At 40.9% G+C, this 24430-nt stretch overlaps 1 protein-coding gene across 1 annotated transcript in view; it reads right to left on the bottom strand.

Annotated features, from left to right (window-relative positions):
- Positions 1-592: 592 nt before the first annotated feature.
- LOC148736691 (uncharacterized) overlaps positions 593-24430 on the bottom strand; it is a 42769-nt gene continuing 18931 nt past the window's right edge. Inside the window, exons 2-12 of the mRNA XM_088747741.1 lie at positions 21333-21422; positions 20811-20914; positions 20112-20169; positions 19216-19425; positions 18874-19059; positions 16635-16880; positions 16240-16425; positions 15808-16074; positions 15396-15553; positions 14817-15045; positions 593-1392 (exon numbers count right to left, since the gene is read on the bottom strand). Coding sequence (XP_088603867.1) covers positions 1112-1392; positions 14817-15045; positions 15396-15553; positions 15808-16074; positions 16240-16425; positions 16635-16880; positions 18874-19059; positions 19216-19425; positions 20112-20169; positions 20811-20849 — 1860 coding nt within the window. The 5' untranslated portion in view covers positions 20850-20914; positions 21333-21422 and the 3' untranslated portion in view covers positions 593-1111. The remainder of the gene's footprint in view (positions 1393-14816; positions 15046-15395; positions 15554-15807; positions 16075-16239; positions 16426-16634; positions 16881-18873; positions 19060-19215; positions 19426-20111; positions 20170-20810; positions 20915-21332; positions 21423-24430) is intronic.

Below are 24430 nucleotides of genomic sequence, written 5' to 3' on the forward strand. Positions count from 1 at the left end.
ATTCAGCAAAGTCTGAATTATTGAATGACGGAGTTTATCCGCTCAGCTCCTTGTCCTTGTGGTAGGGTAGATCCAGTGGTTCGCCAGTTGAATATACCTTGGAAGGAAGGTGCACCAAGCATACACCAAGCATACAATCTGTTTGTGTAGCCGACCGTTGTTTTATAGTGAATGTGCCAAATTTACTGTTTGCCTCACCTAGAGTGATATATTGCTGACTATATGTACATAAATCATTGATAAATAAACGTTGAATTACTTTACCTGTGGTGCATAGTCGTCCTTTTGCCTCAAAAATGTTTTTTAGTTTTAGCGATTTTGAATAGGTCTGATTTCGTCGTTAATGTAATGCATTAAAGAAAGACAAGGGTGGAAGCCTTTTATTGAAAGGGTTCAAGCGCCCGAGCGATTTTGAACCCGAAAATCGCATCGCTCCGCTTTCAAACTTCGCAGCACTAAGGTCAAAAGATGCACGATACTCCTGGGTTTGATCGTAAACAGCACGCTCGGTTAGCTTTCAAATATACTGCAAGTTACTGAAGGGGCGGAGGTTTAGGAATGATGTATCTTTCCCAGATTTGAGGCGCAAATCTACAAGAGCATCCTTCCATTTTAATAGAAAATGACCTAATGCAAGAGAAGAATTTAAAATGCATGTTATTGTGGGTAAGAGTTCATCCAAGCGGGCTACTACCGTTGGTGTCGGCATGGGATCGAGGCTACAAGTCTTTTTAGTAGTCTTTCGTACTATTGCACCAACCTCGTCGTGCGAGAGTTGCCGGAAATTTGGAAGTTTTTTCTCTTCCCCAACAACTGGGTCATCGGGTACTGTAACGTTCTCCTCAAGACTAATTTCAGAGGAGAACGAAACTAATATAAATACTCAGATGTATACATTGTTAGTATTTTACAACAAACGTTGCCTATGTGACTGAAACGTCTATTCTTAAAAGAAAATTAATTCAAGTAGATTCGATTTAACACGTGTCAGGAGCCCATTACCATTACGTGTCTAAATCGTTACAAATGGTATGAAAAATAACATCGCTGTCCCTTTCATAAATCACTGTGTGCGTAATTCAGCATCTCCAACCATATATCAACAGCGACTTTATGACAAGTTCACTTTCTCGTAATACTCAGTCCCAGGCCTCTCTCTCAAGCCTTCCTGGCTACTGGATCCAGTCTTGTTGTTAAGCACACACGTGCTATTCTGTGAGAGGTAGGTGAATGACACACACGTCGTCTCTACGAGGCAGTAGGCCATACATTTCCATGAAGAGGTCACGTGATATTCCAAATGAATCACGTGACCCGTCAGTTCTAAAGGAACGCCAGCTTTTGACGCGGGGAGATGGAAGAGAGCGTCCTCATAATGGATCGTCGATTTTTCTAAGATTTGAGTGTAAATATGAAATTAAACGTGGCATATTGGATTAAGGTGGCTCAATAAAAATTGACTTCTGTGATATTGTTTTAGCTTTGGGAAACGTTTGAAAACATCGGAAAAGACTTATCAATAATGGCATTCACCGGCTCCTTGTGAACCGATTCAGAGAAACCAGCGGATTACTTACCAACGCAATATCTTGTTTTCACTTCGAAAGATGTCGGCTGCAGTTTGTACACATAATATCCATAGCATTTCCTGACTTGCGCCTTCAATTCTGCAAAGCAGCAACTGCTGTTCCAACTAAAGCAAACAGTTCGGAGCACAACACCCTCCTCCATAGATGGGTGCCCCCCACGAAGCCAACCTGAGGACTGGGCTCCACATGCCCAGGGTTCCGTGCAGGAGCCTGGTAGCTAGCGAGAAATATGTTACAAGGCTTGCCAGTTAGTTGAATTTCTTTACTTTGGAACGGAAATTAGGAGCTACTTATTTCGATTTTGAAGAATGTTATGTTTGAGACTTCCACATACCATAAAGTACGTTTTCATTTTAGATGCTTGTATTACCAAGTTCATAGAGTGGGCTCCAGCATGCAAAGACATATTACCCAATCTTACTCTGACCTCTGAAACATTAAACGAAAGAAGGCAAACACTATAACTCTTGACTTACTGCCGTACCGCTTCCCTCCCCCCTCTATACTCTCTTTTTATTTCGCCTTGACGCCTCTGAACCAATGCATTTCGTAAACTTAAGATCAAACCTGCATTGGGCTCCATGTGGTCTTATCAACAAAGCGATACCATGTTCGTTCATCTATGCCATTGTCATTTTGAGCAAACACTTGGTTATGTATCACATGGGAAGCTGACCTTGTCCCATCAGCTAAGTCTTTGTACTCTGTGCACATCGAGTATTTACCTTGAATAAAATCAAGTGGAAGTCCTTTTAAAATGTTTGGTTATCACTGAATCAGCTGTATACGCCTTGTCCAAGAACATGACACACTGGGCCGGCGAGCCTTCGAACGCAGACCCTTCGGTCCGGAATCCGGAGCACTGACTACTAGACCATCGTGTCACCCAGTAGAAAAAGGTTTAAATTCTAAGCGTCATAATTGTTACTGAAGTGCTACCTAAAAATTGAGCAGAGAACTGTCCGTTTCTTCTACTTACTGTGCAAATTCAATACAAATGTGTGAAAATCAGTGCCATGTTTGTTATTGGCCACACATTCAACTGTCCACGTGGTATTATTCCAAGGTGCAATGATTGACAGATTCAGTGTCAGGTCGGAGGTGCTGTTTTGAAGGACGACGCCATCTCTGACCCAGGCTACAAACGGTTCAGGGTAGCCGAAAGGCTCTGGACAGACCAAAGTTATGGAACTTTTATGATAAGCGTCCTTTACTGTCTGCTCCACTGGCTTGTTCTTCAGAAGAGCTAGAATGAAAGAGATGCTAAAGAAACATGAAATCCGTCTTGTCACTAGCAAAGGACAAAAAAATGTGAATTCCCCTCTTCTTCCCCTCTCTCTTCAATGAAAGAATGAATAAATAAATGAATGAAGTAGAAAAAAGAGCGAAATCGACTTCGTTTATACCTTACCTCTACTTTCAGAATAAACCTCCACTTCGCATAATGTTAGGATCATTCCATTTCCGTCAAGTCTAATGTTTACATATCGTCCTGTTTTCCTCGGTTTGCAATAAAACGAAGCTTTGTGTAAAGTGGCCATCGAGTATAATCCACCACACCTTGGATTTGAGTTGCCATAATCCTTCAAACCGTCTCCTAAGGGGGAAAAACTTAACTGAGAGCCTTGCGTTTTTCGTTGCAGTCAAGAACTTGGATATTCTTTAGGGGCTGTGTGATATATTTAACCCTTTTCCTCCCATGGGTATGGTAATTAATTTTCGCAAAAAAGACAACACCGTGAATAAATGGTTGTAAGTTGAGCTACATTTAGTCAATTTTCATATATCATAGCTCATTTTGAAGTTTAGAGAATTTTCTACACAGTGAACCAACAAAATTTGCCTGTCCCTTGTTATGTAAGTTTCTCACTTTATCCTCAAAGTTGACATATGACAGTAAAAATACACTAAAAAAATCCTTCGTTCACAAGAATTCAGCTCTGAAACCAAAAAGAACTGTCAAATAATAACAATAGTCATTTTTGTTAAGCTAAAGAAATGACCTTTAAGATAAATCACAAATATTTGTTATATTGATCTAAAAAAAGCTTCTTACGGCCCTCAAACAGTAAGGCAATTTTCATCGTAAATTTTAATTCTATAAATCATTTAAAAAATTAATCAACTGAGGATTTAACAGCAACTTAAATCTCATAAGGTATTATTTTTTACCAGACTGATCCAAACAACCTTTCTGAGCATAACTGCCTTCCCCAAGTTTTTCAAATATCTGCAGGTTAATGATTAACCAATCAAAAGAAACAGTCAAGTCCATAATCCCATGAATTATGGGTACATACATTTGTAGAATAAACAATCAGAAAACATAATTTTTTGAACAAGGAAACACCACATAATATCTCTTATAAGCATGGAGTTGGACATACCAGTGCTACAATGTCAGTATGCTGTTGGCAAAGTGAACAGTTTTTGACAACCAACGGTCAATGTTCCGCTACTTATAGGAGAGTTCACTGCCTCGTCTGCCTAGGTCTTCCTCTTGCAAAAGGCCTGCCAGGATTCTGAGGTTTCAGACGTGGGGTTGCTGCTCCATATTCAGGGTCATCATACAAATAGTCTTGGAGGGTGTGGTACTTCTCAAAACAAGGGCTGGGGCACATGTGGACTCCACACAGTCCACACTTGCATGAAGTCAACACTCGCTGCAGGTGAACTTTACAAGCACACCGTTTGTCAACTTTGACTGGGAAGTGTCCCAAAGACAGATTCAATCTTGATATTTGAGGTGCAGCAGCTGTGGGGGTAATCTTGTAGCTCCTTCCACCATGTAAACCTCTGATTACCAGAATCCGGAAATCCATCATGCTCAGATCTGGTTGATCATCATCTTTTCCCTTGCAGTAAACAAGATATGCATTCAAAACTGACACCTCCAAGAAATGATAGAAGAGTTTTAGATACCATGTCCAGCCTTTTATGAGCCTTGCATAGGCAGTTGTCCTCTGGTCTGCAACATCAACACCACCCATGTGTAAATTGTATTGTTGCACTGGTATGGGACAGGCAAAGTCTCTCCTATGCCAGACGTTTGCTTCTCGCACTGACCTTTCAGCAACTCCCATTTCTTCATTAGCTGGTAAAGTTGTCAGAATAGTCACAGGTTTTCTGTCTTTCCATGTCACACAAGTGAGGTGATGTTTTTGCCGAAAAATTGCTTCACCACGTTTCATCCTCTTTACAGTAGCAGAGGTCGATGTTGTTACATCTCGAGGAAGACCGATCCGATCCCCCCGACATGTTCCACAGGCTTGAAGACCCTGATCATAAAGTTTCTCAAAAAGTTGAACTGAGGTGTAGTAATTATCCATAAATATATTGTATCCTAGTCCATAAAATGGTTCCACAAGTTTCAAAACAACTCTTTGAGCTAAACCTTTAGACTGTTGTCCACATTCCTTGCCTGTATAAACAATTATGTCTAACACATAGCCATTTTCAGAGTCAGCCAAAGTAAATTCCTTGAGGCCAAATCTTGCTGGTTTGTCCCTCATATACTGCCTCCATGAAAGGCGTCCTTTAAACTTCACAAGGGTTTCATCCACTGACAGGTTCCTGCTTGGGGCATAAACTCTTTGGAACCGGTTTTTAATTAGTTCTAAGAAGGGCCTAATTTTCCCCAGTTTGTCATATCCATCTTGACCTCTAGGAATTAATTGTGTATTGTTCACAAAATGTATATACCTCAAAATTTGTGTAAACCGATTCCTTGACATGCAATTTGTGAAGAATGGTGTTTGAAGTATCTCATCAGTGCACCAGTAACTATGTATGGTAGGTTTGTTTACCAGCCCCATTGCTAAAATCAAGGCAATAAATGTTCTTATTTCATCTTTGTCCACTGCGTGCCAAGGCATACGGTGTTTATCCGGGGTTTTGGCTCTCTCTTGGGCAGCATACAAATTTGTTTGTGTCACAACTAGATCAAGCAAGGCATCAATAAAAAACAGACAAAAATAACTCACTGGGTCTTTTTTATCCGCTCCCATTCGAACTTTAGGCCCCGTGGGTTGGGTGAAAGGCAGGTCTGAATGCGTCCTGATGTCTTCTACCCAAACAGGATCGCCCACAACATCGTTTTCGCCCTGTGCTGTACGTCTCCGCTTCCTGGGAGGCCCTGCTTGTTGTAATTCTTCATTTTCGTCACTTTCTTCAGCCTCAGAGTCAGTCTGATAAAAGTCTGAGTCAATTTCCTCGTCAGAGTCAGTCTGATAAAAGTCTGAGTCAATTTCCTCGTCAGACTCTCGCTCTAAATATGCCGTGCCTATAGCTACAGAAGTCAATGGCATTTCATCTTCGTCTACGAACACTAAATCCACGTTTTGAGAAGTCTCTGCAACCGAATTTACTACAAATTCACTTCCAGAAGTTGAAGCCATTACTGATCAGCTGTTCCTGAACTTCGCGCGAAAACTCGAACAGAAAAGAATCGCAATTTTTTCGGTCAAAAGCAGGCAAATTCACATGAAAAACACCCAAGAAACCGACAAAAATCGCCAGGCTTCAAATGAGGCAGAGGGGGGCTATTGCAATCAAGTATTTCACCCCTAGCGGGCTCAGCATCGGTCAGCCGCATTTATCGTCAAACATATGTGACGTTGGGACGAAAAGGTTGAGACCATAGCTTTTCAAAATGGCAAAAATAAAATTTATATCGCACGAGAGACTTGGAACTAAACGTAAGGAAAAAGAAAAACTTATTTTATCCAACGGAAGCATTGAGCTTACCCACATGGATCTCTATGTTGTAGAGCCTATTCATGCATCACTCGTCTACCCTGTTGAGTATGAACACTTCTGACACAGGCTGACTTGATCCCAGATCCACTCGCCACCAGGGACCATTTTCTGGGAATGTATGAGTACAACTTAACCCATTATAGCGACTCTCAAGATTTCTATCCACTGCACGCTCTGACGAACCACTCCAGCTAGTGGTGGACTGGGATGTTGATCGATCGGCGGCAATGTTTACTAATAAAAAACAAGAAAAAACAAAACAGAAATAAGCAAACAAAGAGTGCTACAGAGTTAAGTAGTTATGGTTCCGGTAATTCTCAAAGGAAACAAAGGGAGTCCGATGGTCTTGTACCCAGACCTTTCACGGCCGAGCGGATACGATTACACGGTAAGATCTGGGTAGGAGAAAAGGCAACCAATATACCAAAATAATGCTTTAAGACTAAATATTTTCCCCCATCGTTATGATTGATATCCCCGTCTCACTCCGTAAATGGCTACTGACCTTTCTCTTCAAACCACCAACAACCAACATCTCTGGCAACACCCCTACCTCACCACTTGCATTCCTTCTTATTACGCCATTTAATTTCTTTCTCACTACCTTGTTGTCTTACCCCACTGGATGCACACCTGCTCACCAGCCGGCCTTTCTAATCATCTACCTTCCTTATCATTTTACCCACCTACCTACACTCTCATAGAGCCACTAGTCACCTGCCACCGCCATACCCACCTACCTACATTCTCATATAGCCACCAGTCACCACCATACCCACCTACCTTCATTTTCATACAGCCACAAGCCACAAGCCACCAGCCACCTCCTTACCCACCTACCTTCATTCTCATATAGCCACCAGTGCCCTGCCACCTCCATACCCACCTACCTACATTCTTGTATAGCCACCAGCCACCAGCCACCTCCATACCCACCTGCTTACATTCTCGTATAGCCACCAGTCACCTTCCACCTCCATACCCACCTACCTACATTCTCATATAGCCACCAGTCACATGCCGCCTCCATGCCCACCTACCTACATTTTCATATAGCCACCAGTCGCCTGCCACCTCCATGCCCACCTACTTACATTCTCATATAGCTACCAGTCACCTGCCACCTCCATACCCACCTACCTACATTCTCATATAGCCACCAGCTACCAGCCACCTCCATACATTCTCATGCAGCCACCAGTCACCTGCCACCTCCATACCCACCTACCTACATTCTCATATAGCCACCAGTCGCCAACCATCTCCATACCCACCTACCTTCATTCTCATATAGCCACCAATTACCAGCCACCTCTCTACCCACCTAGTTACATTCTCATATAGCCACCAGCCACCAGCCAACTCCATACCCACCTACGTACATTCTTATATAGCCACCAGTTACAAGCCACCTCCATACCCACCTACCTACAATCTTGTATAGCCACCAGCCACCAGCCGCCTCCATACCCAGCTACCTACATTTTCATATAGGCACCAGTCACCAGCCACCTACATACCCACCTACTTACATTCTCATATAGTCACCAGTCACCAGCCACCTACATACCCACCTACTTACATTCTCATATAGTCACCAGTCACCAGCCACCGCCATACCCACCTACCTACATGGTGATATAGCCACCAGTCACCAGTCACCAGCCACCGCCATACCCACCTACCTTCATTCTCATATAGCCACTAGCCACCCGCCACCTCCTTACCCACCTACCTTCATTCTCGTATAGCCACCAGCTTTGTTTTCCACCTACTTTTCCACACTTCTTCATACCCACTTACCTGCATTTTCAAATAGCCACAACCCTTTTCAGTTGTCCACCTACCTACCTACCTGCCTTTTCTACCTACACACATTGTAATGGTATACACACAAGCCTCATTGCCCACCTCTGTATCATCACTGCCTGCCTACACTTGTCCATAGCAGATTATTCACCTGTTGGATTAGGATTTACGGACACCTCACAGATGTTCAGCTTCTTGTTGTTTCCCGCTATTCGGATGTTTACATATTGACCTCTAATTCCAGGGGTGCATTTGAAGGATTTTTCCTGTGAAGACGTCATAGTGTATAGTCCCCCACACTTTTGGTTTAAATTTCCTCCGTTATCGAGACTGTCCCCTTAGGAAAGTGTAAAATGCCAGAATAAATATAAATCAACAAAACTACTTATGAATCGATAAATGCACACTGCATAAGTAAAATACAGAGGTGTTAATGTGTGAGGCGAGACCATGTAAGAGGATTGAATTTAACTAGGAGCGAAGGAACACTGACCGACTCTTATTTCAAAATCTGTTAATCCATCTGCACCGCTAATAATGTTTACCACATCCACAGTGTAGCTCGTCCCCAGATCCACACGCCACCAGGGATCTGTGAGGAGACTGGTTACTGCACACCTTCCTGTTGTTCCTTCAACAGCGAGTGCAGCCACTGAACCATCGTCACCAGACATATAAGCCGGTTGTCTTAATGCCAAGTCAGCTGAGGTAAAAAGATAATTTAATACTTTGATACAATGGAATCTTGAACTCTAAGTTAAGTTTATAACTTAAAATCTGATATACTTTTCAGCTGACGGGGACCTGGCACTGGGAAGGTTAGTTCTCGCGCCATTCCCTCTTCAGGCGAAGATTTAGAAGGTACACGATCCTTTTAAGGTTGAAAAATCTGTTATCCGGCCAGGGTGTCAACTTGCTGAAGAACGCCGAAAGTTTAAAGTTGTCTACTTTCTCCGTTCCTGGGCCAACTCATTTTCGGATCTAGCTAAGTTCATACGCAGACAATCAAATTCGATTGAATCTTAAGAGTGCCTGTTTATTAGCAAATTGACTGTTGCCGGAAATAAACTGTTCGCCGATTGAAATAGTCCAATTAGAAGCAGCTTACAATCGGATATGTCTATACTGATAATTCAACAGCCAGTGAAATTTAAAAAGCAAATGCTAGGTTCGATTCTCCATCGCTACTCAGAAATTCTTCGTTGTCCCACGCTTGTGCCTAGACGAAAAACGTCTTTTCTAACGAAGAAGGCACTTTCCATGTGGGTCGCCCTATTGCAACTGTATCCTGTTCAAACTGGCAAACATTTTCGACTGAAATCTGACGCATTTTCGCAGTTCAGCAATATGCGACGTGTTGCAAATTGAAACCCTTTTGTCTTTACATACCTGACGCCACTTCCGAAGTTTTTAAAAACAAAATCAATACTCCAGTTCGTATCATAACCTGTATTTGAAAGTCACAAAATATGTTTATCACATAAAATTTTTTATAGAATTCACAATTTCAAGTATTCTCCTCTAAATAAGTGTAACATGCTTAAAATCACAGAAAACCTTACAAACGAGTTGGCATGGGCCTAAAACTTCTGTGTCAAGAGAAAACCAGTTTCTCATCAAAGTTTCGGTTTTCGCCCACAAAATTTCGAAGGAAGTTTTCATAAGCACTCCTTACGTCTCGTGTCTCAAATAGCGGAAATGCACATTGTAGCGTTTGCATCGATTTGAACTCAAAATTCCCTTCAAATCCCTGTTTTTTATCCTCAAAATAACGGAAATCAGAGTAACTTTGGCTGAAGTTTGGAGCAACCTCGGTGGCAATTTCGGACTGAATGTCAAATTACATCTATGAATAGTCTGATATAATGAGTAAACCCAAGGCAAAAAAGCTGAACGTCGTCGAGCCAAGGCGGAATGCGCCGGATAGATGTGACCAAATACAGTTGCGAAAGGCTAAGCTAACTAATACACTTTGCCTCAATCCTCACCGTTTTGCTTGAAGGAATAGAAGAATGAAACATCATAATTTCGTTGGGTTATACAAAGAACAGAACTTTGTTTCCAAAAGTGAAAAGTTTTTGTACTCACACACATTGTTGTCATTTTGAGCAAGGCCTCCCTCAACACGGTAATTTCAGCCTTCTTTAAAATGGCAACCAAAGAAAACTGCAGATAAATTAGCCTTGGAAAACCTGCGGTTTTAACCACTAGGATTAGCTGGGATATCTAACAATTCTAATTGGCGTAAATGGCCAGTATCATTTGTTGTAGTCGGGGCGGTTTGATTAAGTGATTCTTACAGTCTTACTTTTGTTTTATTGTTTTCAAAATTCCTAAATTCTTAATTTCACAATTGTTATCAATAGCTATGCGAATGCGCCACACGCCGCCAACATTTAGCGGTTCTGCCTTTTTAAAACCAGAATTAGTTTAAATAATTCTCATCAACATCCAAAGTTTTTCACCCGGTAACTTAATTTTACTGATTAATTTTGATGTTTTCATGCTGATTGAGGAGATAAATCTCAAATTCAGTGTTATGTAAGACAACATGATTTTAAGAAGACACCTATAAATGGATTATCTATAGAAAACTGATCTACTTACGTTAATGGCGGCCACTATGAATTGGTCATCATTTGATATACCTGTAGATTAACGTGGACTGCTTGCTTGAACGCCGACAACACCTCCTGCCTGATAATTGACAGAAAAGAGATTTAACTCCGCCGCAGGAAATCTTTTTGGATGATAAATTGAGACATGCAATTCGCAATACCGGTCCATCGTCGAATAACTATGTGTATCGGTGTTCTCATTAATACTGCATCTGTGAGAGCATAAAATTTTAATTTGAATTTTTTATCAGATCTTCTTGTTACTTGCAATACTCAGCAAGAATCCGTAAACGCTTTCGCCGGTCTCTCGCTTTTTCAAGAAAATTAGAAAATTGTAACCTAACTCTTTAAAAATATACCTTTCAAAAAGTTTCGCACATCTAAATTCGTCTTAGACACTTAATCAGTATTCAGTGTTAAAGCTTTAACAACCCAACCAGTTATGAGCGTCAACCCCTCGTTCCATCGCTCTAACGAAGGCTAGCGCTTTAAACATCAGCTTTGGGAACCCTTTACATCCGCAAACCCAGTTGATAAAAACAAACCATCTCGTATTTCCCTCCACTGACGTGGCACCATAATTTCTTTAAAAACTTACTTCCTTCAATCCCTGACTGTACTGAATACCGTTTGGAGAGCCTAATTTTTTTAGTAACCAGGTTTAAAAACTCAGTGAAGATAAAAGGAGTGTATTAAGCTTACAGGAATTCTGCACGTCTTCGTCTTTGGATTGAGAACCATAGAGCAGAATGCCTATTGTTCTCGCGATGTTTCGCAATGGCGAAAGTATTATAGATCTGAAATATTTATGGCGAAGCATAATCAGAGAGGCTCTCACTGGTCGAAGAGCACGCGTGCTTTCCTCCGAAGGGAATACTGCCTCAGCTCAATAACTTGTCAAGGCGTCATGCCAGCGTTATTGGACTGTTTTAACCGATAGCTGCCAAAATCTGGTTCCTTCATAAACTCTTGAAATTTTGCTGGTTCTGTTATTCCTTTATGTGTTTTGTTTTCGTTTTGATTTCGCTTTGTTTTTCTTTTAATTTTTTGTTTACTTTTGTTTCTTTTTTGTGAGTGTATCGAGTCTATTTTTGTTATTTCATTCAAAATTTTTAAAGTTATCAACACCTGAGAAGTGTTTAACTAATTTTGGTGGCCAACAGCAGATAGAATTAAAAAGCCTACGATGCAAATTAAAGAAATATAACATAGTTCAATCAATCGGAAGGTGCTAATAGGAAAAAACCTTGAACAAGGACCTTTTAATAATAGGGACTTTAAGCAAACCACGACGGCGATGGCAACGAGAACATGGGAAAACAATAGATCTAATTGGCAGAACAATAGCTTAGCACGTGCGTTTTAAAAGTTTGTACATTTCTTAGCCGTCCTTTGCAAAAAAACAAGGTGAAATCACCAAAATTTGCCTCGTCTGCGAAGCGAAACCACGGCGGCAAATTATTCTCATTTACATTTGGAACTCAACGCTACTTTTATGCATTATGTTGAGTTTGACGTCTGGCGCCCTCTGAGACGGGAAACACAACCAGCCATTATCGAAATTCTAACTAAAAATAGAAACTCATTTTTTAATCGACATCTTCCGTGGCGTTGCCGTCCTGACTGCTTAGAGTCCCTAATAACCTATACTAGCGCACTTTGGGTGTCAGTCTCTTGGCAAAACAAAAGGTGTCATCACAAAATTGCAAGATATCTCCTTTACATCTAATATATTTTAATTTTCTTTCCTGCGCTAAATTTTTTCCCTTCAATGTATTGTTTTAAGAGGAAATGCTTCCTCGAAATACATTAACTTGCAAAAATAATTTCACTCTAGCGATCTCTTAGATCTATATGGTAGCGCTAAATTATCAAGCATTAATTACAAGTAAGTCATACAGCAATAAAATTGTGCCAAAGGTCAGTTCGACTTGCGAAGATTGTATTTCACAATCATAACCTAAAGTTTATGGAAGCCATTCCCAGACCAGAATTAGAAGATAAGTAGGTATGAAACTGAATAATTCCTCTCATGTTATCAGAATAAGTTTTAAAAATAACATCATTAAACGGTTGGCAGTGATCACCAGCGAAGATTATTTATACACAGAACGTCATCAACAACTTAACAACAGAATTATACAAGGATGACGCACGTTTCAGTGATCCGAAAGATACCAGAAAAACAATTTAAATACCTTTCTCAATTTGTCCCTCTGCGTGTAAATCGATTCTTTTCAAGCAAATTTGAGAGTCGCTAAACATACACCTTCTCCGTGATGACAAGGAAAATAAACAGGAAGAAGATGACAGGGATGATTATTTCGCATAAAACAAAGCATTATAATTTTACTTTGAAGCAAACCAATAAGAGGACAGGAACATTGTGAACTTGCAACCATCTAGTATAGCCACAGGGGGCCCATACAATCTGTTTGTGTAGCCGACCGTTGTTTTAGAGTGAATGTACCAGATTTACCGTTTGCCTCACCTAGAGTGATATATTGCTGACTATGTACATAAATCATTGATAAATAAACGTTGAATTACTTTACCTGTGGTGCATAGTCGTCCTTTTGCCTCAAAAATGTTTTTTTTTAGCGATTTTGAAGAAGTCTAATTTCACCGTTAATGTAATGCATTAAAGAAAGGCAAGGGTGGAAGCCTTGTTTTGAAAGGGTTCAAGCGCCCGAGCGATTTTGACCCCGAAAATCGCATCTCTCCGCTTTCAAACTTCGCAGCATTAAGGTCAAAAGATGCACGATTCTCCTGGGTTTGATCGTAAACAGCACGCTCGGTTAGCTTTCAAATATACTGTAAGTTACTGAAGGGGTGGAGGTTTAGGAATGATGTATCTTTCCCAGACGCGGATCTACAAGAGCATCCTTTCATTTTAATAGAAAATGACCTATTGCAAGAGAAGAATTTAAAATGCATGTTATTGTGGGTAAAAGTTCATCCAAGCGGGCTATTACCATTGGTGTCGGCACGGGATCGAGGCTACAGGTCTTTTTAGTGGTCTTTCGTACTATTACACCAACCTCGTCGTGCGAGAGTTGCCGGAAATTTGGAAGTTTTTTCTCTTCCCCAGCCACTGGGTCATCGGGTACTGTAGCCTTCTCCCCAAGAGTAATTTCAGAGGAGAACGAAACTAATATAAATACTCAAATGTATGCATTGTTAGTATTTTACAACACACGTTGCTTATGAGATACAATGAATATATGAAGTTCATATATTTTGAACTGCGGTATTAGATACGTATGATGCATGATCCTCGCAGTAGATAGCGCTATTTATGCAATAGCGAAAATCAGACCTGAAAAAAATCAGGCCTGTATGGGACTCGAACCACTGACCTCTGCGATACTAGTGTATCGCTCTACCAATTGAGCTAACAAGCCAACTGGGAGCAGGCCGTTAGGTTGATTCGTAATAAACCCGTGAAAGTGATAAATGAGATACAATGAATATATGAAGTTCATATATTTTGCTGCTTATGTGACTGCAAAAATGTTGCTTATGTGACTGAAACGTCTATTCTTAAAAAAAATTAATTCAAGTAGACTCAATTTAACACGTGTCAGAAGCCCATTACCATTACGTGTCTAAATCGTTACAAATGGTATGAAAAAACAAAACATCGCTGTCCCTTTCATAAATCACCGTGTGCGTAATTCAGCATCTCCAGCGATCAATCAACAGCGACTTTATAACAAGTTCACTTTCTCGTAATACTCAGTACCAGGCCTCTCTCTCAAGCCTTCCTGGCTACTGGATCTAGTCTTGTTGTTAAGCACACACGTGCTATTCTGGGAGAGGTAGGTGAATGACACACAATGATTTTTCTAAGAATTGAGTATAAATATGAAATTAAACGTGGCATATTGCCTTCATAGGGTATTAAGGTGGCTCAATAAATTGACTTCTGTGATATTGTTTCAGCTTTGGGAAACGTTTGAAAACATCGGAAAAGACTTACCAATAATGGCATTCACCGGCTCGTTGTAAACCGATTCAGAGAAACCAGTGGATTACTTACCAACGCAATATCTTGTTTTCACTTCGAAAGATGTCGGCTGAAGTTTGTACACATAATATCCATAGCATTTCCTGACTTGCGCCTTCAATTCTGCAAAGCAGCAATTGCTGTTCCAACTAAAGCAAACAGTTCGGAGCACAACACCCTCCTCCATAGATGGGTGCCCCCCACGAAGCCAACCTGAGGACTGGGCTCCACATGCCCAGGGTTCCGTGCAGGAAACTGGTAGCTAGGGAGAAATATGTTACAAGGCTTGCCAGTTAGTTGAATTTCTTTACTTTGGAACGGAAATTAGGAGCTCCTTATTTCGATTTTGAAGAACGTTATGTTTGAGACTTCCACATGCCATAAAGTACGTTTTCATTTTAGATGCTTGTATTACCAAGTTCGTAGAGTGGGCTCCAGCATGCAAAGACATATTACCCCATCTTACTCTGACCTCTGAAACATTAAACGAAAGAAGGCAAACACTATAACTCTTGACTCTCTGCCCTACCGCTTCCCTCCCCCCTCCATACACTCTTTTTATTTCGCCTTGACGCCTCTGAACCAATGCATTTCGTAAACTTAAGATCAAACCTGCATTGGGCTCCATGTGGTCTTATCAACAAAGCGATACCATGTTCGTTCATCTATGCCATTGTCATTTTGAGCAAACACTTGGTTATGTATCACATGGGAAGCTGACCTTGTCCCATCAGCTAAGTCTTTGTACTCTGTGCACATCGAGTATTTACCTTGAATAAAATCAAGTGAAAGTCCTTTTAAAATGTTTGGTTATCACTAAGTCAGCTGTATACGCCTTGTCCAAGAACATGACACACTGGGCCGGCCAGCCTTCGAACGCAGACCCTTCGACCCGGAGTCCGGAACACTGACTATTAGACCCCCATGTCACCCAGTAGAAAAAGGTTTAAATTCTAAGCGTCATAATTGTTACCGAAGTGCTACCTAAAAATTGAGCACAGAACTGTCCGGTTCTTCTACTTACTGTGCAAATTCAATACAAATCTGTGAAAATCAGTGCCATGTTTGTTATTGGCCACACAATCAACTGTCCACGTGGTATTATTCCAAGGTGCAATGATTGACAGATTCAGTGTCAGGTCGGAGGTGTTGTTTTGAAGGACGACGCCATCTCTGACCCAGGCTACAAACGGTTCAGGGTAGCCGAAAGGCTCTGGACAGACCAAAGTGATGGAACTTTTATGATAAGCGTCCTTTACTGTCTGCTCCACTGGCTTGTTCTTCAGAAGAGCTAGAATGAAAGAGATGTTAAAGAAAGATGAAATCCGTCTTGTCACTAGCAAAGGACAAAAAAATGTGAATTCCCCTCTTCTTCCCCTCTCTCTTCAATGAAAGAATGAATAAATAAATGAATGAAGTAGAAAAAAGAGCAAAATCGACTTCGTTTATACCTTACCTCTACTTTCAGAATAAACCTCCACTTCGCATAATGTTAGGATCATTTCATTTCCGTCAAGTCTAATGTTTACATATCGTCCTGTTTTCCTCGGTTTGCAATAAAACGAAGCTTTGTGTAAAGTGGCCATCGAGTATAATCCACCACACCTTGGATTTGAGTTGCCATAATCCTTCAAACCGTCTCCTAAGGGGGAAAAACTTAAGTGAGAGCCCAGCGTTTTTCGTTGCAGTCAAGAACTTGGATATTCTTCAGGGGCTGTGTGATATATTTAAAAGGTTGAGACCATAGCTTTTCAAAATGGCAAAAATAAAATTTATATCGCACGAGAGACTTGGAACTAAACGTAAGGAAAAAGAAAAACTTATTTTATCCAACGGAAGCATTGAGCTTACCCACATGGATCTCTATGTTGTAGAGCCTATGCATGCAACACTCGTCTACCCTGTTGAGTATGAACACTTCTGACACAGGCTGACTTGATCCCAGATCCACTCGCCACCGGGGACCATTTTCTGCTAATGTATGAGTACAACTTAACCCATTATAGCGACTGTCAAGATTTCTATCCACTGCACGCTCTGAAGAACCACTCCAGCTAGTGGTGGACTGGGATGTTGATCGATCGGCGGCAATGTTTACTAATAAAAAACAAAAAAAAAACCAAACATAAATAAACAAACAAAGAGTGCTACAGAGTTAAGTAGTTATGGTTCCGGTAATTCTCAAAGCAAACAAAGGGAGTCTGATGGTCTCGTACCCAGACCTTTCACGGCGAAGCGGATACAATTACACGGTAAGATCTGGGTAGGAGAAAAGGCAACCGATATACCACAATAATGCTTTAAGACTAAATATTTTCCCCCGTCGTTATGATTGATATCCCCGTCTCACTCCGTAAATGGCTACTGACCTTTCTCTTCGAACCACCAACAACCAACATCTCTGGCAACACCCCTACCTAACCACTTGCATTCCATCTTATTGCGCCATTTAATTTCTTTCTCACTACCTTGTTGTCTTACCCCACTGGATGCACACCTGGTCACCAGCCGGCCTTTCTAATCATCTACCTTCCTTATCATTTTACCCACCTACCTACACTCTCATATAGCCACTATTCACCTGCCACCGCCATACCCACCTACCTACATTCTCATATAGCCACCAGTCACCACCATACCCACCTATCTTCATTTTCATACAGCCACCAACCACAAGCCACCAGCCACCTCCTTACCCACCTACCTTCATTCTCATATAGCCACCAGTGCCCTGCCACCTCCATACCCACCTACCTACCTTCTCATATAGCCACTAGCCTCCAGCCACCTCCATACCCACCTACCTACATTCTAATATAGCCACCAGCCACCAGCCACCTCCATACCCACCTACCTTCATTCTCATATAGCCAGCAGCCACCTCCATACCCACCTACCTACATTCTTATATAGCCACTAGTCACCTGCCACCTCGATACCCACCTACGTACATTCTCGTACAGCCACCAGCCACAAGCCACCTCCATACCCACCTACCTACATTCTCGTATAGCCACCAGCCACCTCCATACCCACCTACTTACATTCTCGTATAGCCACCAGTCACCTTCCACCTTCATAGCCACCTACCTACATTCTCATATAGCCACCAGTCACATGCCGCCTCCATGCCCACCTACCTACATTTTCATATAGCCACCAGTCGCCTGCCACCTCCATACCCACCTACTTACATTCTCATATAGCTACCAGTAACCTGCCAGCTCCATACCCACCTACCTACATTCTCATATAGCCACCAGCCACCAGCCACCAGCCACCTCCATACCCACATACCTACATTTTCGTATAGCCACCAGTACATTCTCATACAGCCACCAGTCACCTGCCACCTCCATACCCACCTACCTACATTCTCATATAGCCACCAGTCACCAGCCACCTCCATACCCACCTACCTTCATTCTCATATAGCCACCAATGACCAGCCACCTCTATACCCACCCAGTTACATTCTCATATAGCCACCAGCCATCAGCCAACTCCATACCCACCTACGTACATTCTGATATAGCCACCAGTTACAAGCCACCTCCACTTACGTACATTCTCATATAGCCACCAGTTACAAGCCACCTCCATACCCAGCTACCTACAATCTCGTATAGCCACCAGCCACCAGCCGCCTCCATACCCAGCTACCTACATTTTCATATAGGCACCAGTCACCAGCCACCTACATACCCACCTACTTACATTCTCATATAGTCACAGTCAGCAGCCACCTCTATACCCACCTACCTACATTCTGATATAGCAACCAGTCACCAGTCACCAGCCACCGCCATACCCACCTACCTTCATTCTCATATAGCCACTAGCCACCCGCCACCTCCTTACCCACCTACCTTCATTCTCGTATAGCCACCAGCTTTGTTTTCCACCTACCCACACTTCTTCATACCCACTTACCTGCATTTTCAAATAGCCACAACCCTTTTCAGTTGTCCACCCACCTACCTACCTTCGTTTCCTACCTACACACATTTTAATGGTATACACACCAGCCTCATTGCCCACCTCCGTATCATCCCTGCCTGCCTACACTTGTCCATAGCAGATTATTCACCTGTTGGATTAGGATTCACGGACACCTCACAGATGTTCAGCTTCTTGTTGTTTCCCGCTATTCGGATGTTTACATATTGACCTCTAATTCCAGGGGTGCATTTGAAGGATTTTTCCTGTGAAGACGTCATAGTGTATAGTCCCCCACACTTTTGGTTTGAATTTCCTCCGTTATCGAGACTGTCCCCTTAGGAAAGTATAAAATGCCAGAATAAATATAAATCAACAAAACTACGTATGAATCGATAAATGCACACTGCATAAGTAAAATACAGAGGTGTTAATGTGTGAGGCGAGACCATGTAAGAGGATTCAATTTAACTAGAAGCGAAGGAACACTGACCGACTCTTATTTCAAAATCTGTTAATCCATCTGCACCGCTAATAATGTTTACCACATCCACAGTGTAGCTCGTCCCCAGATCCACACGCCACCAGGGATCTGTGAGGAGACTGGTTACTGCACACCTTCTTGTTGTTCCTTCAACAGCGAGTGCAGCCACTGAACCATCGTCACCAGACATATAAGCCGGTTGTCTTAATGCCAAGTCAGCTGAGGTAAAAAGATAATTTAATACTTTGATACAATGGAATCTTGAACTCTAAGTTAAGTTTATAACTTAAAATCTGATATACTTTTTAGCTGACGGGGACCTGGCACTGGGAAGGTTAGTTCTCGCGCCATTCCCTCTTCAGGCGAAGATTTAGAAGGTACACGATCCTTTTAAGGTTGAAAAATCTGTTATCAGGCCAGGGTGTCAACTTGCCGAAGAAGGCCGAAAGTTTAAAGTTGTCTACTTTCTCCGTTCCTGGGCCAACTCATTTTCGGATCTAGCTAAGTTCATACGCAGACAATCAAATTCGATTGAATCTTAAGAGTGCCTGTTTATTAGCAAATTGACTGTTGCCGGAAATAAACTGTTCGCCGATTGAAATAGTCCAATTAGAAGCAGCTTACAATCGGATATGTCTATACTGATAATTCTACAGCCAGTGAAATTTAAAAAGCAAATGCTAGGTTCGATTCTCCATCGCTACTCAGAAATTCTTCGTTGTCCCACGCTTGTGCCTAGACGAAAAACGTCTTTTCTAACGAAGAAGGCACTTTCCATGTGGGTCGCCCTATTGCAACTGTATCCTGTTCAAACTGGCAAACATTTTCGACTGAAATCTGACGCATTTTCGCAGTTCAGCAACATGCTACGTGTTGCAAATTGAAACCCTTTTGTCTTTACATACCTGGCGCCACTTCCGAGGTTTTTAAAAACAAAATCAATACTCCAATTCGTATCATAACCTGTATTTGAAAGTCACAAAATATGTTTATCACATAAAAATTTTTATAGAATTCACAATTTCAAGTATTCTCCTCTAAATGAGTGTAACATGCTTAAAATCACAGAAAACCTTACAAACGAGTTGGCATGGGCCCAAAACTTCTGTGTCAAGAGAAAACCAGTTTCTCATCAAAGTCTCGGTCTTCACCCACAAAATTTGGAAGCAAGTTTTCATAAGCACTCCTTACGTCTCGTATCTCAAATAGGGGAAATGCACATTGTAGTGTTCGCATCGATTTGAACTCAAAATTCCCTTCAAATCCGTGTTTTTTATCCTCAAAATAACGGAAATCAGAGTAACTTTGGCTGAGGTTTGGACCAACCTCGGTGGCAATTTCGGACTGAATGTCAAATTACATTTATGAATAAGCTGATATAATGAGTAAACCCAAGGCAAAAAAGCTGAACGTCGTCGAGCCAAGGCGGAATGCGCCGGATAGATGTGACCAAATACAGTTGCGAAAGGCTAAGCTAACTAATACACTTTGCCTCAATCCTCACTGTTTTACTTGAAGGAATAGAAGAATGAAACATCATAATTTCTTTGGGTTATACAAAGAACAGAACTTTGTCTCCAAAAGTGAAAAGTTTTTGTACTCACACACACTGTTGTCATTTTTAGCAAGGCCTCCCTCAACATGGTAATTTCAGCCTTCTTTAAAATGGCAACCAAAAAAGACTGCAGATAAATTAGCCTTGGAAAACCTGCGGTTTTAACCACTAGGATTAGCTGGGATATCTAACAATTCTAATTGGCGTAAATGGCCAGTATCATTTGTTGTAGTCGGGGCGGTTTGATTAAGTGATTCTTACAGTCTTACTTCTGTTTTATTGTTTTCAAAATTCCTAAATTCTTAATTTCACAATTGTTATCAATAGCTATGCGAATGCGCCACACGCCGCCAACATTTAGCGGTTCTGCCTTTTTAAAACCGGAATTAAGGTTAAATAATTCTCATCAACATCCAAAGTTTTTTACCCAGTAACTTAATTTTACTGATTAACTTTGATATTTTCATGCTGACTGAGGAGATAAATCTCAAATTCAGTGTTACGCAAAGACAACATGAATTTAAGAAGACACCTATAAATGAATTATCGTATGGAAAACTGATCTACTTACGTTAATGGAGGCCACTATGAATTGGTCATCATTTGATATACCTGTAGATTAACGTGGACTGCTTGCTTGAACGCCGGCAAGACCTCTTGCCTGATAATTAACAGAAAAAAGATTTAACTCCGCCGTAGGGAATCTTTTTGGATGATAAATTGAGACATGCAATTCGCAATACCGGTCCACCGTCAAATAACTATGTGTATCGGTTTTCTCATTAAAACTGCATCTGTGAGAGCATAAAATTTTAATTTGAATTTTTTATCAGATCTTCTTGTTACTTACCATACTCAGCAAGAATCCGTAAACGCTTTCGCCGGTCTCTCGCTTTTTCAAGAAAATTAGAAAATTGTAACCTAACTCTTTAAAAATATACCTTTCAAAAAGTTTCGCACATCTAAATTCGTCTTAGACACTTAATCAGTATTCAGTGTCAAAAGCTTTAACAACCCAACCAGTAATGAGCGTCAACCCCTCGTTCCATCGCTCTAACGAAGGCTAGCGCTTTGAACATCAGCTTTGGGAACCCTTTACATCCGCAAACCCAGTTGATAAAAACAAACCATCTCGTATTTCCCTCCACTGATGTGGCACCATAATTTCTTTAAGAACTTACTTCCTTCAATCCCTGCCTGTGCTGAATACCCTTTGCAGAGCCTAATTTTTTAGTAACCAGGTTTAAAAACTCAATGAAAAAAGAAGGATTGTGTTAAGCTTACAGGAATTCTGCACGTCTTCGTCTTTGGATTGAGAACCATCTTGATGTATAACTATTAATGATTAATCCATGTATGAATTTCTAATTACCTTCAAAAAACAATAGACAACATATTTCAACCAGTCCGGCGCACCTTAGACCTTCTAAGACAAGTACTTCCAATTTCAAACAAAAGCATCCGACTTTAGACACGAGTGTCTGTTTATGGAAAAACATCGAGCAGAATGCCTATTGTTCTCGCGATGTTTACCCGCAATGGCGAAAGTATTATAGATCTGGCCCCGGATGGGTAAATCTCTATCCGGTGGATAGCGCAGTACGTTTTGGTAACACTTATCCGCTGGATAGCGATTTATCCGTTGGATAGTGTTATCCGCCCATTGAACAACCGGAGCCTGAAATATTTATGGCGAAGCATAATCAAAGAGGCTCTCATTGGTCGAAGAGCACGCGCTCTTTTCTCCGAAGGGAATACTGCCTCAGCTCAATAACTTGTCAAGGCATCATGCCAGCGTCATTGGACTGTTTTAACCGATATAGCTGCCAAAATGTGGTTCCTTCTTAAACTCTTGAAAGTTTGTGGTTTTGTTATTCCTTTATGTGTTTTTGTTTTCGTTTTTATTTCGCTTTGGTTTTCTTTTAATTTTTTGTTTAGTTTAGTTTTGTTTTGTTTTTGTGGGTGTATCGAGTCTATTTTTGTTATTTCATTCAAAATTTTAAAGTTATCAACAACTGACAAGTGTTTAACTAATATTTGGTGGCCAACACCAGATAGAATTAAAATGCCTACGATGCAAATTAATCCAAATACAACATAGTTCAATCAATCGCAAGGTGCTGACAGGAAAAAACCTTCAATAAGGACCTTTTAATAATTACCTATACTAGCGCACTTTGGGTGTCAGTCTCTTGGCAAAACAAAAGGTGTCATCACAAAATTGCAAGATGTCTCCTTTACATCTAATATATTTTAATTTTCTTTACTGCGCTAAATTTTTTTCCTTCAATGTATTGTTTTGAGACGAAATGCTTCCGCGAAATACATTAACTTGCCAAAATAATTTCACTCTAACAGGTATTTATTAATTTCCGGAGTTGTTTTTAATTTCAGGATTGAAAAATTCAACGATTATTTGTCGTAAGGTCCAGAAATTAAGATTATTAAACGCAAAGGGCTTCACTTACGATTATTAGTCGACCAAAAATTCAGAAGTAAGTACTTCTTCGCACATGGCTTTTAAAGCAATAAATGTCACACATTTGAAGTCTTCTTGGGTTCAAGTTCTCATTGAACTTCATTTCTGCTTAAAAAGTGTCTTCACCAAGAACGTTTTTCTTTTCTTTCATCCTTCGACGAAGTTCAGCGCGGGCTTTCGATATCGTGAGAGAGTTGACCAACGTTTCTTCTCGATGACTTAGAAAGTAAGTAAATACGCTAATTTCGGACAGGTTTTAAGTAGATTTAAGTTTCAGCTGCAAACGAACAGCCAAATAGGTCAAATTACGACAAATGTCGAACCCCAATAACGGCCTTTTACGAAGTTGAAACGTATGTTTATGAGCAAGAGACAGATGAAACCGGCCGCAGTGATTGATGTGATACAATTATTTCAGGTGTGGATAACTTGTATCGCACTCTGCTAGTCCCGGCTTTACTGAATCAGAAATTGCCACACTCACTCCTAAAAAAGAAAAACGTTTCACTGATTTCCCTACACCGATTATATATTTCTTTTCTTTTTTCTTCTTTTTATTATTTTATTTTCTTGTTTAATCAAATAATATGGGTTTGCATTTTTCATAAACGAAGAGGAAAGATTAATTTGAGTCGCGGGTTCATTTTTCCAACCCGCAAGACTCTAGTTCTTTCCAGAACTAATGTGTTTCGAAATGCGTCGTTCAACAGCGATGGGGAAAACGCTGTACCTCAATGGAAAAACTATTTTCGATATTTTGAGTGAAACCCACCCCGGCGAGATTTGGCAAATGTCAGGCCGATTTGGTGAGATGTCTTTTTCTATTCTTTCGCCATTGTGTTGCTTATCTAGCGGTTAAATAGTCGTTTTTCACCCGAAACTGAATGATAGACAAGTAAGAACAAGAATGGCCTTTCTTCATTTATCTCATAACTGTTTTACACTCTTTCATTTTAGGCATACAAACTGACAAGCAAATCAGAAAAACAGTCCGCGACTGTCGACTCGTGCTAGCTGCCGATGCGATTATATTTAGATACGCATCATTTAGATCAAAACACATTACGTCGCATGGGTTTTTTTTCCGAAACTTCTTTTATTCGATTAGCATATTTCTGAGAGATGAATTAAGGTAATATTTATGTGTACAATGGGTTCTTGTCGAAAGTTTTCTTTTTTCCGCGGTCAAA

The sequence above is a fragment of the Stylophora pistillata genome, chromosome 2, assembly GCF_964205215.1.
Source record: "Stylophora pistillata chromosome 2, jaStyPist1.2, whole genome shotgun sequence".
Classification (NCBI taxonomy): Eukaryota; Metazoa; Cnidaria; class Anthozoa; order Scleractinia; family Pocilloporidae; genus Stylophora; species Stylophora pistillata.